Below are 18671 nucleotides of genomic sequence, written 5' to 3' on the forward strand. Positions count from 1 at the left end.
TATCAATGATAACAATGGGCAACATTGATACTTTGGTAATATCTACGGTCATTCTTTTCGATTGGTTTCATAGCAGTCGCCATTTAGCATTTATTGCCCCGAAAGCAGACTCGATCAATTTCTTTGCTCTTGAATGTCTTGAGTTAAAATATTCTTCTGAAACAGTGATATCTCGTCGAGCAAATGGTCGCAAAACATGTTTTAACAGCAGGTAAGCTTCATCAGCTAGGAAAATATATGGCATGAATATGTTTGTTCCGAGGAGATTACTATCTGGTGGAATACCTAGTTGTCCCGGTTCCATCAAGTACTACAAAAAAACCTTTTTGTAGTTGTGGAACATTGTCCCAGAGTGTGGCAGATTGTTCCGAAATTCGTGAAGATATACTACGACGGGGAAGGTAGGGGTATAGCATTACCTTAGCGTGATTATAAGCTTATCTTGTGGTTCTTTTGGAATTGTAATAACGTTGGCCCACTCTTTAGTAAGAACAACTTCAATATGGCTTAAATTGTAATCGAACGTTTCGATGCTCATACGGGTACAGTTGCGACATTTGTTTGGATCATTTAGCACATATTGCTACAGGGTGATACTCCCCGTATCCTCTTCTTTTCCTATGGATCGGATGAATTTAAAAATCTTTATTTCTAAAAAGAAATCACGTACGCCTTCGAACATGAAATATTTTTCGTCTGAGCCTATTTCCATAGAAACTTTTCAACTCGCAATCCGTTCGACACGTCAAAACAACTTTTATTTACGTATAACGCATATGGCCATCGCTTCCAGTCGCGTTCACTCTGGCTATCATTTCTCGTTGGAAATCGCGCGCAGTTCGCATCGCATCGCGTCGCGTTACGCATCGCGCCCACTCTGGCTTCACCCTTAGTCGGATGTCGCGTCGGCAGACACCTATGTTAAACTCCCATAAGAGTCGGTACAACAATCGATTGGTGCCATAGTCGGGCGATTGTGCCAACGCAAACCGGTTTAGTCGGTGGGAAAATCGGGAAGATTTTCTATGGGGAAATTTATATGTTAAAGGTTTAAAAAAAATTATAAACAGTACTTTATTATAAACAAGTTTTTTTTTATTTCGCTCAAATATATTTGATTTTGGTGAGTTAGCGACCAGGATTGCAAGACAGCATCACCGATTTTAATGATATTGATACAAATTGAAGGACATTTTAAGCTGTTCAATGTAAACCAAAAAAATAATAACGAATTCGTTTGAACTCAAGCACCCGAAATTTCGAAAAAAAAGTTACAAAAGCTTCTACGGCTTTCAGTTGTGCTACCTATCACCGACAACGCAGGGAACGTGCAGATTGACCCAATTTATCTAATTCTCACAGTATCTATATCTACTACTAGTTCATTCAGTAGTAGTTTATGTTCATAATCGATTCGTTCCAGTACATGAAAGTTGCTCCGGATCAAACATCAGGAGCAGAAGATAGTTGCTCCTTTTTTACTCCGGTTTGCTACCAGAAGACGAAAAAGAGAAGAGAATAACTGAACGATTTTCTCTCTGTTTGTTTTTTTTTCTGCGTGAAGGACACCCAGTAAAGTTCAGTCGGAAATGAGCCGGAATTGCGGCTGGTTCCTGTTAGTACTCCGGCTCCAGTGACACAACCGATTATAACTAGAATCGGTTGTGTCACTGGAACCGGAATGCTAACGGGAACCAGTCGAAACTCCAGCTCATTTCCGGCTGAGCTTTACTGGGTAATCGCGTGGCCCAGGGGCCTGTCGCAGCAGAAGACGTAGCGTCAGCGAGAATCCAACCTACTGCTATCACCAAAGGATACCGCTGGAAAACCACCATTCATTGCACACCCAGTAATCAGAATTGAATAGAAGTAAATAAATCCAGAACCTTCAGACGGGTCTGAAAACCCTCTATCAACAAGATACGTCCCTGTGACCCGAGAACCAAACCCTAGTAACAATTGAGGTTTTATGATAGTTTTATAGCCACTAATAAAACTGATATTGCGCTTGTAGCGTGCTATAAAGCTTTAATTGTTAGTTGGGAACAGTGACCATCCGTGCCCACCCCAGAACGTCAATGCCATGCATTGGGACTTAGCAGTTCCCTTCCGGAATCACAACGACCATCCCATGGAAGATGAGCGCAGCCATGAACTATTAGTTGGCATTATCCATTAACATTGTTAAAATTGAAATTTCATTTTTGGCAGGAAAATATTATCCACAAACGAATAACAATGCGAACAAAGCTCATTATCGCCAACAGACACTTAATTGGATTTAAATATATCCTGAAACTATGTCACTTTACTTATGACCCACTCGTTATTTGTATCATCCTCCTCTTTCAAAAATCCTTTATCCGGACACATATTTGTCACACAACTCGAGTCTAATAATAATGACTTGTTTGTTTGGCAATCATTACAACTGAAAAAACGACAGTTGCATTGTTGTGATCTTTCATTTCATCAGTGCTTTGTGCTCAGAATGATAACATTAGTTTACAAAATAAAAATAAAAATCTGTACTTCAATAAATGACTTCCATTCTCGATGTAAAATTGTGTGCTGAATCCGACAATAATGTGCAAAAAATTTACAGTAGAACAGTCTTCGAGTTAGAATGAAAGAGTGGATTTTTCCTTTATGGGGGAGTAAAGGTTTCAGCGTGAAAAAAAAAACACTTTTTTGTGATTTTTTTAGAACTTTGCGTGAAGCCAATTTATCAAAACTTTTGTACATTATAGTGGATCATTTCAAAAACGCGCTGTATTTTTTCTATGCAAAAATATCGACAAGCGACTCGGTGACGAAGCTCTTTGTAGAACGTCTCAGGAAAAAACATGATTTGCGGTGTTACCTGCCATTCCAAAAGTACTGAACCGATTTCTTTCAAACTTTGCATACATATTCTGTGTTAAAAATACCTAACCCCTATGTTGAGTTTTTGGGATAATTTTTTATTTAAGTAGGTGTTTACTCATAAAAACGCGGATTTTTTCATGATAAATAGTAATTTTTATTTAAAATGAGTAATAAAAGGTATTTTTTACATAAAATGTGCATGCAATTCAAACTTTGAAATCGATTCAGTAGTTTTGGAATGGCAGGTATCACCGCAAATCATGTTTTTCCAGAGACGTTCTACAAAAAGCTTCGTCAGCGAGTCGCTTGTCGATATTTTTGCATAGAAAAATTGCAGCATGGTAATGCTATAATGTACAAAAGTTTTAATCAATTTGTTTCACGCAAATTTGCAAAAATAGTGTGTTTTTTTCACGCTGAAACCCTTACGCCCCTCTTAAAGAAAAAAAAGTACGTTTAGTAAAATCTATATATCTTCGATTATAGTGCATCAACAGGAAATATAATTATGTTGAATTAAAGGTACTTTCGGTCGTCCGAATATTTTGTTATGATGCGACCAAAGGTTCTGACGTTATTTACGAGTTTGATTTTTTTCATAATTTTTCCTCATTTTTTAAAGAAAATTGAGCGTTTGGTCAAGATTTTGGGTAAAATAAAATAATTTAGAAAATTATATTTTCAATGAGATATAGAAAATTATATTTTTAGTGAGTTTAGTCTGCTAATAACTAATGAAAATATGCCCTTATCAGTTTAAATCGGATGAAAATTGAGAGTTAATCAGTATAGAATAAGAATTTTTGAGTTTCTCTAGATTAACTTATTGAACCGTCCCAAGCCCATTTTTAGTGCTTATTTCATAAAATGTCAGGGATTGTCTGTTAGAACTCTGTTGAACAAATAAAATGAGGAATTAGATAAAATTTGATATGGAGTAATATTCGACCTCGTTTATCCAAATGATTTCAGTCTTCTGATAATAATAATTTCAGGCGCAGTGAAGGGATAAATCATCGAATGATTAATAATACTGCGTGAAATGTATACATGTGTCATACAGAAAATAACTCTCTTCTAATACAAAATGCTTTGTAAACTGATTCCTCACGAAACTCTGTAAGTGCAATACATACGTCAAGTATTGTAAAACTAATGATTTATTTTCCCTACTAGAACATCTATTTGAGTTCGTATTTTGAAATTATGTAGGATATCGAACACGACTTATTTTACGTTTAAAACCTCAAAGTCTGAAAGAATTGAAGAACGTAGAATATTTTTCAATTACAATTAGATATCTTACGCAACGTATTCTAGTACATTGAAGTTTTGTGGGTGAGGGCAGTAAAATCGTTACGTCGTAGAAGCCGATGCTCAACCAATATAATTTCAAATTACAAACTTCTAGACGTTCTAATAACGTAAAATAAATTGTTAGTAGAATAAAACCTGACGAAAAAGAGGATAAGTCACCATTTGTAAAACTAGTGATAGCATTTAACATTTTGCGCCGTTATAAGTTTACGATATGTATATCAGGACATAGTGTAGAGTGCCGGAATTTGAACATAAACGATTTTTTTATGTAGGGTGACCATATGAGGCGAGTAAAAAACCAGGACAGTCGAAAGGGGACTGCCTCCCCCCGTTACCTATCAATCGACTGTGCCTTCTCCACAGGTTTTCGGCAGTTACAAAGATCTTTGGTCGAGCAGGCAGAGCTTCGGAAGTAAAGTTCTGTGGGTCTGGGAGGAAGAGCTCTACCAGAAATTTTTTCTTGGGAATTCGATCACTGTGCTTTTTGGGATTTACACACACGCGAAGTTCTTGCTACACCTCCACCAGCGAAAGTTTCATGCTGTTGTTGGAGAAATCGGAAATCCTGAATTGAGCAAATGAGACAAATTATTATGAGAACGTCTGTGCAAGAACAGGCGAGGAGTTTTCAGCACTAAATACACGTCATTGAAACAAAGCAGAAACATCAACGGTCCCAAGTAACTTCCCTGCGCTATATCCGGCAATCTCGAATAACAACCATTTTCTCTCGATATGAGAGCTAGGATCGAAACAGTTGCAAAACCTACCGTTGATTCCAAATTTCTCCATTTTATCGATTGCTATATCAAAACCGGCGGATAGGTTGGTGTTTGTAGTATCAGTTTGAGCGCAACTATCCATACTCCTTGTTATGTAGTATACTTGACTTTGTTAGTCGCTGTTCATCGTCCAGCCATGAAACCATGTTCATGCGCGAAGCCATGTAAATCACTTAGTCAGCTTTCACTCGGTTTATCGTTTTCGTCCTCTTGATGTTGTATGAGTTCTCACGATTACCTGGTTTGAGTCGTTTGTGGGACTAACGGGTCACGCTCGTGTATTATTATTTTTTGTTATTTACTTTATTGTCAGGGGTGCTGACAGTTGATTGGTAAGCAGCATCACAATGATCGGACACGCTGTGGTAGATTCAGTTGTTCCAGCATTCGTTGGTGGCTGAGTTGCAACTCCGGTTGTTGGTGGTTTAGTTAATGTTGTTTGGTTTGCTCGCAGTTGATGCTGTTTCATTAGAGGCTTTCGCACATGGTTTGGCACGGGGATCTGTTCTTCATATCTGCACAGCGTGATTTGAGATTTGCTTCTCACTATACGAACACCATTGGATATACATGGAAAAAAGTTTCTCCAGGTTTCAAACTTTCACCGTTATGTACTTCGACATCAATAGTGAATTTATTGGTTGTACGCGGGGATAGATCGTGCAGACGCACACCAGTCTTATCATCGTCACTCTAAACGGGTATCTTGATTCTAACATTGTCATGCGCAACGACGTGTTGCATGTTGTTTTTATATCTTTATTTTAGAGGTTTACACGTTTTTACACATTAAATTAGGTAAGTTAGATTTCTGAGTAGAGATAGGTTTCTTTTAAAAAAGCAATAATTTTTGTTTCGTCGACCGGGTCGTTTTGAAGAATGTCTCGTATATTGGAGTGAAGATCCAAGTTTGCCCTTGCAGTTTCTAGTTGTGGACAATTAATCAGCAGATGTTCCACTGGTAAAGGCACTTGGCAGATCTCACATGTTGGTTTAGGTGCATTTGATATGAAGTCTGGTCTGGGTTTCTAAGAAATACTTGTCGATTCATATTCCATTGTTGCTGCCAATTGTGATGGGTACGTTGTTCTACTATCCTGCGTACATCGGATCCTGGGGTTTGCAGTTCCAACATCGCTGAGCTTCTTCCGAGGCATGCTAACCGGTCTGCTTCTTCGTTACCCGGGATTCCGCAATGTCCTGGTCAGTGGCGTAGCCAGGGGGGGGTTTTGGGGGTTAAAACCCCCCCCAAACCAAAATTAATTGGATTGAAAAAAAAATTAATGCTGGCGAATTTAATTTAATATTCCACAAAATATTTTTGGAAAAATATTTTCTGATCACTACATTGAGAACTGTGTTTAAAGCGTCATGAGAACTTTTGGAAAATTGTGGGAAGGGGATCTTGTAACTTATCTCTTAGCCAAAATCCCATAGTTGTCAAATTACTTCAATGTAAAATAAAATAACTGTCTGAATTATTATGAGCTCATTTTTGGAAAGATGCTTCAAAATATGGATTAGAGACAATTTTTCGAAAAGGAATCTAAATTTGAATAGGTTGATTGTATATAAAACATAAGCTTATTTACCGAAAACTTGCATACATTTCAACATTTGCTGAAAATGTATTTTTTTAGATTGTGTAGAGCTTAGACAACAATTCAAGTTGAAAGCTGATGTAATTTTGTCTCTAGCAGGTCAGGATCGGTTTTATGAGCATTGGATTTTTGTTGTATTATCAACTATATGAGTAGCCTCTTAGCAGGATGCAATGAATGGCGTACTAAAATTTTGTGTGCTACGTACTAGTATTGCAAGTTGTGAGGTTGACTAATGAAGAAAAGTAAAATTAATGCTCGATAAATTTTTAACGGTCACTATCACATTCATTCGAAACTGCCAAATTTCGATGTTAAGTAACATTGAAGAATTTCAAAACGTAAAACTGTTCATCTGCTGATAGAATAATTTTGACGGTTAATCCTCCTAGAAGTAATTATAGACAAGAATTACTCTTCAACCAAATTTGGGTCGAGACTTAATGTCTCCAGCAAAGTTTTCGAAAGTGCCATTTCAAACAACTTTGTCAAAGACATAAATATCCCACATATTCAGAGTATCGAAATATAGTAGTAGAAAACCTTTACAACAAGCTATTCTGAAATTACTGTATTTGATAAATCTCTTCTGCAGTAATTAAATAATAAATTCACATTGCGTTCAAGGTGCCTTTGAAGCTTACAAAAAAATAAGGGAACTGGATTTAAAACAAATAATTCCCAGATATTAAAAGGACTCAAAAACACAAAGAGTGATTCCATTTTCAGGAGCTAGCATCAATTCGGCGCTAGCTTAGTCCGCCCACCAAGTTAGTGTCGGATTCTGATGAGATGAAGTCGAAACGCAAGTTTCAGTTCCATCCATCCATAATTTAGTTATAGATTTTGTGTTCTCAACTCGCAATGATTGTTTCAAACAATTTTATCTGTAGCGCAGAAAAAAATAGTTTTCACCTAAATTTTTCTTCACTAAGAAGAAATATAGCAGGCCCAGTCCATTTAAATCCCTATATGTTGAATTCATGTAGCCTTCATATTTTCAACAAAATTGTTTGAAATGACATTATCAAAAACTTTGCTGAAGGCACCATGTCTCTTAATATTTTTGAAAAATTAATTCACCACCACCTCTATGAGAGTTAATCACTAAAATTTCGATATCAAAGCAGGCGCTGTTTTATGTTGATAACTTCCCGAAGTTGTCAAACCTTCAAAGTCAAGGATTATTATATTAGGTGACCTTGAACGTTGAAAATTTTTTAGATCATTTATCCCACTTTAAAAGATCGCAATTTTTGACTTCATTGACATATTATACAAGAAAATAATCTATAGAGGTTTGAAAACTGTTCCATGTTGATCCTTCTTGTTTGTAGACTGGAATGACATCTGTTAGACTACTTATGTTTTTGAGTTTTCAATAATTTATCAAACTCATATTCAATTTAAGCATTTTTTCAAAAAATTTGCGATTTTCATCAAAACCCCCTCCAAACCAAATTTCTGGCTACGCCACTGGTCCTGGTATCCAGACGAGAGTGGTATTGGTAGAGATTGCAGATTCGATTTCTTGGATCAAGGAGTGTTTTTGTCGTGGATTATCTAACGCTGACAGGACGCTTGCAGAGTCAGAAAGAATTATTGTTGGAGTTGAAGGGTCAGTGATGTTACTGATTGCGAGACGGATGGCTGCTGCTTCAGCAGAAAAAATAGATAGTTCATTCGGGAGTTTACGGGCAATGGAAAAGGTGCTGCTGTATACTCCAATTCCTACTGTTTCGTTTGCTCGGGATCCATCTGTGAAAATTTGTATATGGTCGTTGTATTTGGTGTTCATCAGATTGTTAAATATAGCAGCAACTTTTAGGGAGGGGTCCCCAGCGCGGACCATGCTCTTGATCGTCCAATCTATCTTAGGTCCAGAATGATTCCACCGGCGATCTCCAACCCGATAGACTTGGGCTACCAGAGGGAAATCTATTTTGGCGTACTCTTTAACGAGGGCCTTGGCCTTCTCAAAGATAAAAACATTCGAGTTCTCTCTGTATGTTCTCTCGAGATAACTAATAGCCCTACTAGCTGCTGCAATTGTCTGTAGGAAGGGAAAGGGAAGGACGCCAGCTTCTGTACATGTAGCCAAAGTGGGTGAACTAGGAAGTAATCCGGAGGTGAGTCGTATCATTTTGCTGTACACTGCACTAAATTAGTGAATCATAGCTGTCGAAGAGCGAACTGTAATAAACAGTCCGTAAAAGGGTTTACTTATCACTATGCTTCGGCCGATATTGTAGATCGATTTTCGGTTATTTGTTTTGTGTCTGCCGGAGATTACTGTTAGTAAACGAATTCTGCTATCTACTTCCTTTTTGACAGATCTGAGATGAAGGTCAAAATTGCATTTTCGGTCTATTGTAACGCCAAGTATTCGAACTGCCTTTTGAAGTAGAATACTTCTAACGTTTCAATATGGGGGTCCCTTTTCAAAAATTTCTGCTGAGATATTTTCCCAGTCTTCAAATGCGATTAACTTCCGTTGTACTGATCGAAATCGCTATATTTTTGCACTATCTGATCGGAAATATGTGCACGTATATTGTATTTGATCTCGTAAAATGTACGTCGATTATTGAAAACGAAAATAATGCAATTTGTAAAGGTGGTAATTATCTGCGCTGATTGGTCCGTATAATTCAACCAAGCAGCGAGCGTTGCTAGGACTGCCTCTTTTTTATCAAAAGAACTTTGCTAGGTATAAAAGCGGAACATAAGAGAAAATTCGTCAGTTTGCTTTCTGACCTCGTATTAGCTGTTACGTTTTGTGTCAGCTCAAACTCTTCGGTTGGAATATATTCAATGACTGCCGCCAGGTATCATTCCACCTAATGATGCACAGACGTGGCGTGATACAATGATTAGCGCACATCGCAGAAAAAACAGAACGCTCTTTTTTCGGAGTTCAATATGCGGATTGCAAGTGTGCGCGTGCGAAGGGGTGGTTGAGTGCGAAAGACCCCGCTCTCTTGCTCCCCTCTAAGAACGGTTGGTTTCAAAATTGTCCAATGAAGGACGTTCGTTGGGCCAATTTGGACAACGTCCAAATAACCGTTCAACAAACGTCCATCGTTGGACCCGTGTTGAACGATTTTGAAACAATTTTTTGGACGTCTCAGTGGGTCTTTAAATTATGCGTGGCGGGCTCAGATAAATTCATCATTTCTAGAGAAAATTTTCAATAGGACGTAAGTAACATTGAGAGCCTCTCCTTGTTTATTTTCTCTTTCGTTTATTACGACGTCATTACAACACTTTGTACTAATTTTCCAGTACATATCGAAAGTCGACGGTTTTTACTACAATATTATGCAAAGAGTAGAGTAGCAAATGTTGAAATGGCCGAGTAATGAACAGAAGAGAAATACCTCAAAGAGAATCTCTCATTGTTACTTACATCCTATTGATTTTTTTTCTAGATTTGGTTAATTTTCTTTTGGCAAGCGGTAGTATAATTGACGATGACGATTTTAATAGCATTGGTTGTTGTGTTATGTAAAGGAGATGATGTTGGCTTATTGGACACTGATATAATATGTTTCTGCCGTTGATTTGATTCTCGGGGCAAACTAGGATAACTTTTTACATATCATCTATGTATATGCTGTTATAAACACAGTTTAATTGTATAGCTGCTACATGTATGAGGGGATTTACAGACATGTCGGAATTCTACAGACTTTTGATAGCCTCCTACAGACGTAGCAAGAAATCTACTACTTTTAAAAGAGTAATAGTATTTAGCAAAATTGTACTAGAATATCTGTATTCGACTACGAGTTATTCCTTCATTAATAGTATTCTAATTTCAATCTATTTTTAAATTAATATTCTAGTGTAACTAGAATTTACACAACCATCTAGAGACATTTACATTATTCTTCTGCGGACATTTCATAAAAACATCGCTGCCTGGCACTACATTCGTTGTGGGTTATTATCATACGTGGCAATTGCAGGGTTATTGCGAATACTCTATGCTAAGAAACCTGCTTGGTGAAGGTTTGAACATATTATGTATAGGGTATTAGTCTTAACTCTCTAATGCTGACATTCCACGCGCTAATGCCCTTCTGCTGGCTCTTAACTGTAAAGTAAGTACAATTTATAGTAAGTCCAAAAACTATTTGTTATCCGATTTGGCCCTTAATTTACTTTATTTGTACATGCTATACTTTAAAGTGGCCTATTTCTAAAAATATTCAGCAAGTGAATGCATTTTGATCCCACTATACATATGTGTAATGGAATATTCAATAATCAGGGCCGGTGGGTAATATAAGTAGTAAAGGTAGTACTATCCAAGGTGTTTAGAGTTATAAGGTGATTCGTCTTTGGCAGTAACCAGGTGAGGAGTGAGGTTAGCGTGCAGCAAGCTGCGGAGTAGAAAATGACGGCGAACAACTTTGTTTACATACTGAAATCCAACCAAACATGCATGGGGATGTAGTAAACAATGTTGTTAGCTATCGTTTCTAGAACCAACATGGCTGATCGGTGAGAATAAAAGCTCCTTGGTACTATCCACTTGAAAATAATCGAGTTGGTAATTACCCACTCGAAACTTTGGAACAAACCAAACCTTTGAATTTTGCAACGCATGTGTCTCGGGTGCACGTTTGAAATTTACAAGGTATGATCAAGATTCCATTTGCACAAACGCGTCACAAGTGATTTATGTGAATGTAATGCAAGCGTATGTAGAGGTAGATGGGATAAAATACACCCCTAAGAAAATATAATCATAACTTAGCTAAAGACCATCAATTGGGAGAATTTAATTAATGATATCATTTAGCCAACATGCTACTCTGAAATCACAATCGCTTTGCACAATATTCAGGAACATGAAAAATATTCAATTTTTCAAAATCATTATAAATTGCTCTTTGAAAAATGGGAAGGCCAAAACAAACCTGTGCAGGGTTAAAATGCACCACAACTACGAGGCACAATACATCATAACAAATATCGAAATAGCTGATTTTAATGCAGAAGGTAGCAAAAATTGCAGCATTCGAATTAACAGCCTATGTGTATTCTACTTCACTTCGGTTATGTCTCTGACATTACCTAACCATCTTTTTTGAATGGGATTTTCATATTTCCAACAGTGACGGGGTTCTTCCAAGGATGGTGTTTGAGCGTGCGGATGTGTGAAATTGAGCATTTTTCAGCAGCCATGTCGAAACCAACGTCTTTCGCCCATTTTGCCACTATTCTTACAGCTGTTTGGAGTTTTCGTCGAATTAGTTTGGGATGTTTGCCGATCACGACGATAACAATATCATCAGCGTAGAGGAATATGAAGATGCCTTTCAGTAGCTTAGCGAAGACCGAATTCATCGCGATCGAGAATAATGGTACGGCTAGTACAGAGCCTTGCGGTGCTCCTGTTTCTTCCGGGAACGTTTTAGAGTACGTATTGCCTACCAGAACCTCGGACGTCCTATTTTGTAGAAATCCTTCAATAAACGTTAACATGTTGCCAGCGAACCCCCATTCTACGAGCTGTCGAAGAACACCTGGGCGCCATACTCTGTTGTATGCTTTGGCGAGGTCTAAGGCTGCAAGGCCTACGTGTAGGTTGTTTGAGAGAGCATCGTCAATTATCCGACCTAGAGATGCCAAATACATTTCTGTTCCTTTACCCTTTTGAAATGCCTGCTGTCTTTGGTTTAGTAATTCGCGGTCTTGGAGTACGGTAGTGAGGCGTCTGTTCACCATACGTTTCATGATCTTCGAGGCACAGTTGGTAATCGCGATAGGTCTATAATCGTTTGGGTCCGTCGAACCAGTTTTCCTTTTCGGTATTGGTATCATCAGGCTATGACCCCATCCCTTTGGAAAAATACCGTTGGTCCATATATGGTTGAGGCTGTCAAGGAAAGAAAATTTCACTCGAAGCGGAAGGCGTCTTAAAAGTGGGTAGCTGATGTCGTTCGGTCCCGCGGACTTTCCTTTGGCGGAGTCTAGTGCAAAAAGAAGCTCCGCAATGGTAAACGGACTATTGATGGTACAGTTTTCCAAATCATCTGGTGTTGAATGGTTTATTATCGAACAGCTTCTTTTTTGTTGAGCAATAAGGAACTCTTGCTGGTATGCAGAGTTTGATGATATTTTTGCAAAAAAGTTTCCTAGGCTGTAAGCTACAAAATTTGGCTCCCGTGATACTATGTCACCTTGACATGTGCTGATACCTTTAAACCTTCTTTTACTTTTTCTTTTACATTCCGCCACATCTCGGTAGTGGATTGATCACTGTCGGCCTTCTAAAAATGTTTGCCATGATTGCTGTTTTGCGGTTCGGATGACGTCTCTGCACTTCTTTCGTAGGCGTTGGTAGTCCTCGTGAATTGTAAATCTCCGTGCAGCAGCGAGTTCCATAAGTCTCTTCAATTTCAAAAATATTTCATAAACTTGAGTCACTATACACGTTAATTAATTTTTGGTTCAATTATTATTATCGGTGAATTACTTAGAAATCTCTTATCATACTGAACAGAATTCCTAAAAAATAAAATGAACAAATAAAATTATCGAGCGCCTCACCACAGCCGCATTGTTTTTCTTACTCCAAAAGCCAAAAGTTATTGCCTCAGTCACCTAATGTGACAAAATTTGTCACATTCGTAATTTTCTCCCTTCCCCAACGGTTGCAAAGACTTGGCCGACGCCATTATCGATATCTCGAAGTAAACAGCTCTCGAAACGTGCACATTACGGATGGGCGTCTCTCCAACTCCAATCTTTGGTTCTTTATGCAGTTTCGATTTTTGTTAATTACGGAGTAGCAACTACGAATCGTACCGTCACACGTGCTCAATAATAATACCAATAACAAGAATTATACCTACCTGTATCTGATTGAAACTAATAAAATATAAACAGTAGTATTCTGGCAATCATGTTCTTTCGAGAAAAAAAAATTGATATCGTTAATACACTCTGAATAACAGTTTATTAATTTACAATATAATAATATATTAATCTATTTCCTTCGGTAATACGCTTTGTTGAATTCAAACTTTCTTCTCTAATAAATAGATGCAGATTATACATCACGTTGGTAATATTTTTGTCAAATTTGAACGGGGCCATGGACTATGTGCTATTTTGTTTCGGAATATTTAAACTTGTTGCAAAAGTATAGAACGTCGTTGATTTGTTTACAATAAAACAATAGTACCTTAATATACGTAGCAACAAGTTGGGAATGCATATATCATTTGATATAACACAACACAAATATAAAATAAATTAGTATTAGATCACATGATGCTACAATAAATTCCGAAAGTTTATTGCTTTTCCGGTAGCAACATACATACACCATTGAATTGAAAAGCTAAATTATTCTATCTTCAGTTAACGCACGGTTAATTCAAATCGCAAACTTTTGACACTTACAATTAGCGAAGGGTAACTAAGGTGGGAGTCACGATTATTTTTGATCTCTAACGCTAATACTAAAACATAGCAACAAAAACCATGTGCATATTACTATGATGCATACATACGCCTGAGCTGTAACGAACTAATTCGTTATTCTCTGCAACTTATATACTTTTTTGAGATCTAGCAATCGTTTCTTTCATTTCGTTATCTACGACTATTCTGAGAGTACATAAAAAGTAAATTTTAATCATGGCCATTGCAATGATACATGTATCTTACGATGTACCAGATCCACCTTTAATTTGTTGTCATGTAGTCTATGTTGAAGCAAATCTGCCATCTGCTTGTAGCTGTATAATAATTGATGTACTTGCATAACAACTTCGTTAGGACAAACGTTGCGAATAGTACGAACAAAATCATTGATTCACTTTTAGCAATTGGAACCCTGATAGAATTTAGTGAGGGCATAGTGTACTGTGTGTTATTTATTCTTAAAATACGTCGTTGAATGAAGTAATACTTAGACTCCATAGCTACCCTCCGGTTATAAGTTAGTGGATCGATGTTCCAGCATCAAGTCCTCCTTCCTCCTCCAGCTTCGAGAGGAATTTATTCGCACGATTCTGTGGATCGCTTTGCCTCGACAGTTCAATCAGATCAAGTAATTTTTTTATGCCCACAAACACTCTGAGTAAAAATTAAGAAAAAAGGATTGTTTTAAAACGGTCATACTGTTGAAGTACAAAGATATTCTTACTTGTGTCCCTTCATTCGCTTGTAAATGGTTGCTAACTCCTGTTTAGTGAACACATCGTCAAATCCTTCCAGGACCGATAAAATGTGTTCTGGTTGCGAAAGATTTGGTACGTGTAGTACAGCAGTGAATGCTGACAGCATTTCCATATCCTCCAGGACCTGCCTGTAGGAAATAAAAATCATAGTACGCAAAATAATATTTTATCTTTTTGTTCGAAATCGTTTTTCGTAAATATATAGTAAGTGTGACAACAAATCGTGTTCTCACGCTCACAATTTTATCCTATATAGGCAGTCCCTACCTTCGGCTGGAAGTACACAGGATTAGTAGCTTCTTTCCTTTCGGTGGTTGTTTCTTCAATAGTACCAGTAGCGCTTGAAGCGTAATGTTGGAATATCTTGGGCCAATTGGTCCGTAATCCAAAAGTCGCTCGATATTATCTACCAAAATACAGCTCAACGTTGAGCGATACGCATCGTCGAAGAACTAAAGATTTCATTGATGTAATAAATGTATATGTTTTAAGTCAAGGATTACTACCTTTCTTATTGTCAAACACTTGGCATTCTCGGTAAATCCAACCATATCATCTGGTGTGCAAACCTTTACGAACGGGAAATCGGACATCCTTGCCAGTTGAGCTGCCAAAGCTGATTTTCCGGAATTCGGTGGGCCCTCGAGCAAAACTGAAACTAAGCCAGTGCCTTCGGCAGATCTGGCTTGTTGGGTATAAAGAGCGCCATCTTGCAAAACGTGCGATACCGGGAGACCCCAATTAATGATTCCACGGGTGAGATAATTTTCAAGTGCTTCTTGAGATGTTCCGAAAGCCTAAAGATGGTGAGTGATTAGCTTAATTAACCAAGCATACAATTTTTTACCATTTACCGGTTTGATGTCATTTTCGAGAGCATGAAGAAAATCGTTACGGTTAACCATAAGTTTTTCCATCGCTTCGGGATCTACTTCGACTTTGGAAGCTGCTTTTATCAATCGATTCATAGCTGTTGATTGAGCGGCACGAACCAAACCTTCTATTTCAGCGCCACTGAAATTCTTGGTTAAAGCAGCTAATTCCTAAATAAACCGATTATTTGCGTTATAAGAAAATTAAACCAATCACAATTCTGGTGATCCAACCTTATTATCAACATCAGGGTTAATCTTCTTGAAGTCTCTCATACGTTTTGTATGAATGTTTAAAATTTGAACCCGACCTTCCTCATTGGGAAGACTAATTTCCATCTGAACTTCTAATCGACCGGGTCGCAACAATGCCTCATCGATCATATCACGTCTGTTGGTCATGCCAATTACCAAAATGTTATTCAATTGTTCAACACCATCAATTTTTGCCAGTAGTTGATTCACAACAGTGTCATGGACTCCACTATTGCCACCAACACTACCACGAGCCTTGCAGATAGCATCTATTTCATCGAAGATAATGATGTGTAGACCGCTGTTAGGACCCAACTGAAAATATACAAACATTATATCTCTAATGTCAAATCACAAACTATAACTATTGCTTACTCTCTTTTCTTCCTCTTCTGCGTCAGCAAACAATCGTCGAACATTAGCCTCCGATTCGCCAACATACTTGTCCAAAATTTGAGGGCCATTGACAATCTTCGGTTCACGAGCATTAAGCATGTTGCCTATCTGACGAGCCATTAGCGTCTTACCAGTTCCCGGTGGTCCATAAAGAAGAATGCCCTTCACGTGCTTACAACCCAGCTGTTCGACAATCTCCGGAGGAAACACACGTGAAGCGAACGCACGCCGAAAGATAGCATTGAATTCGTTGTCCAAACCACCAATGCCCATTTTACCGAAATCCCAGTCCGGGTTGATAATCGATTGCCGAACTATCTTACCCTTAGCCTTGCCAACCAAATTTATTGATGAGTTTTCCATTTTTTCGAAGGTAACATTGGTGTTTCCTAGAAGTCGACCAAAATTGGTCTTCTTGGGCTCCGCTTTTCCACTCTTGTCTCCCTGTACGCTCGCATTGGCGTCGATCGCTTCCATCGATTTAATGCAGAGGCATAGCAATTTTTTGTCGGCAAAGCTAAAAACCAGCGGCTGTCCAACAGTTAGTGCCAGCCCGGCAAACTGCAAAATAAAATCCTTAGCCATCTGGTCACTATCGTACGGCTCCAACGTAGTACTTGAAATAAATGAGATTTGGAATTCAGTGATGATCGAAGCAGAATGGAATTTTGTGTAACTCACGTTTTCTTTTGAAGAAAGTCCACTTCAATACACACATTGCACAAGATCTCAGACGATCGGTCGAAATGATAAGGTCTTACCGATATGTCCTAAAGTGAAGAAGAATAATCGAATAAATAACATCAATGGACATAAAATATCAAACCTACCTGATTAATTGACAAAGTTGCCCACTTCCGCTGCAGCAGAGAAAAACCAATGCAGTAATTAGGAATGTCGGAACATCGTTCTACAGAGAAGATGAAATGCTGTCCAGGAGCTGTTGAGACATCGATGTACCTATAAAAATTAATTTTTCGTCAACGATGTTTTAACACAAAAATGCTCATAAGCGTCAAATTATCATGTTTTGTTTCCATTTTATACGAATTATTTACCATTGATTCATCCTACAAGTCTTTTGTTTATACCTATAAAAGCAATCACTTTATTGACTATCCAGATTATGACATATTTTGAAATTTTAAACGCATCATAATTTAGGTGTCAATTTAAATATATTGTATATGTATATAAGAAATTATCTACAGGAATTCATCATTTATAGTTTTATATTTTCGAAAGATTCAACTAAATATTACACCACAATATTGATTATTGACCATGAAACCTAGGACAAATTTCAACATTTGAATCTTCTACTTAACAATATGTCTACACCCTGACCCACCAACTTTTCTGAAAAGTAATAATTAAAATGTCCATTTTTCCTTGACTTGATACAAAGTTTATGTAACTGACAAGTTTTCGTTCTGCTGATAATAAATTACAAATTACATTTCTACTTTACTTACTTGATGTCTTCAGGGAAATCCATACTGTTGACGATGGCCCTGTTTTTCAACGACAGCTCATCCGTGGGACATTTCGATGCTTTCATCATCTGTAAAATGTTGGAAGTAATCATTGCAATATTCCTTAGTTCATTCGATCTAGATTATTTCTACTTACAACAGCCATCGTGCCCAATTTCACAGTAGTAACAAACGTATACTTTGCAAACCTAAAATATATACAAAAGAAAAATTGTATTATCTGGTGAACAAGAAAAATCAATAATCGAATGGTGTCCAAAAGCAAATGAAATGTAGTGCAATTTTCTTATTGCACACTTTTTCCTTACAGTAATGTTTTACTCAATCGAATATCTGGAACAAAATATACCTGTTTAGATCTGAAGTTTTGAGTGGTTTTGCTCCCCAATTCTGACGTGTCGTGCAATGAAACAACTTTTTCAGCAGCAACGGAACGTAAAAATACTGCAGTGCCGATTTGTGGGGCTATTCATGAAGCCTGACAGAAGTAAAGGATTGCAATGCGCACGTCTGTTTGAATTTGAACTTTACACGGAAACAAAAAACTACCTAAAATTGAGTTCCTTTGACTCAATCTCGTGGTATCGTGGGGGAACTTAAAATTAGGTAAACCGTGTTGAAGGTAGTTTCCATTTAACCACTGCAAAAATTACAACTCATTGATAGGTTTTTTATACTCTAATTTAAGTTGAATTTACCTAATTTTGAGTTCACCCCAAACAACTCAAAAGTAACTTCCCCCACGGAAGATCTCGACTGAGTCGAACCTCTCGTTTTGTTTTTGACAACACTAATAAGTGCGAAAGCGACGCACAACTCAAAAGTAAGTTAAAAGAACTTTTCTGCAGGTTGTTTTATTTAACCGTGTACTTTTTCG

The 18671-nt window shown here is 37.6% G+C and overlaps 1 protein-coding gene across 1 annotated transcript; it reads right to left on the reverse strand.

The window, feature by feature from the left end:
- Positions 1-13518: 13518 nt before the first annotated feature.
- Positions 13519-18310, reverse strand: LOC131676854 (vesicle-fusing ATPase 1). The gene is made up of 12 exons (XM_058956227.1): positions 18144-18310; positions 17931-17982; positions 17774-17862; positions 17129-17258; positions 16980-17068; positions 16278-16914; positions 15882-16217; positions 15630-15818; positions 15282-15572; positions 15043-15227; positions 14742-14903; positions 13519-14671 (listed from the first exon to the last, which is right to left on the reverse strand). The coding sequence occupies exons 2-12, from the start codon at positions 17937-17939 to the stop codon at positions 14536-14538; spliced, it is 2253 nt and encodes a 750-aa protein (XP_058812210.1). The 5' UTR covers positions 17940-17982; positions 18144-18310; the 3' UTR covers positions 13519-14535.
- Between the last annotated feature and the right edge of the window lie 361 nt (positions 18311-18671).

Source organism: Topomyia yanbarensis, chromosome 1 (genome assembly GCF_030247195.1).
Source record: "Topomyia yanbarensis strain Yona2022 chromosome 1, ASM3024719v1, whole genome shotgun sequence".
Taxonomy (NCBI): Eukaryota; Metazoa; Arthropoda; class Insecta; order Diptera; family Culicidae; genus Topomyia; species Topomyia yanbarensis.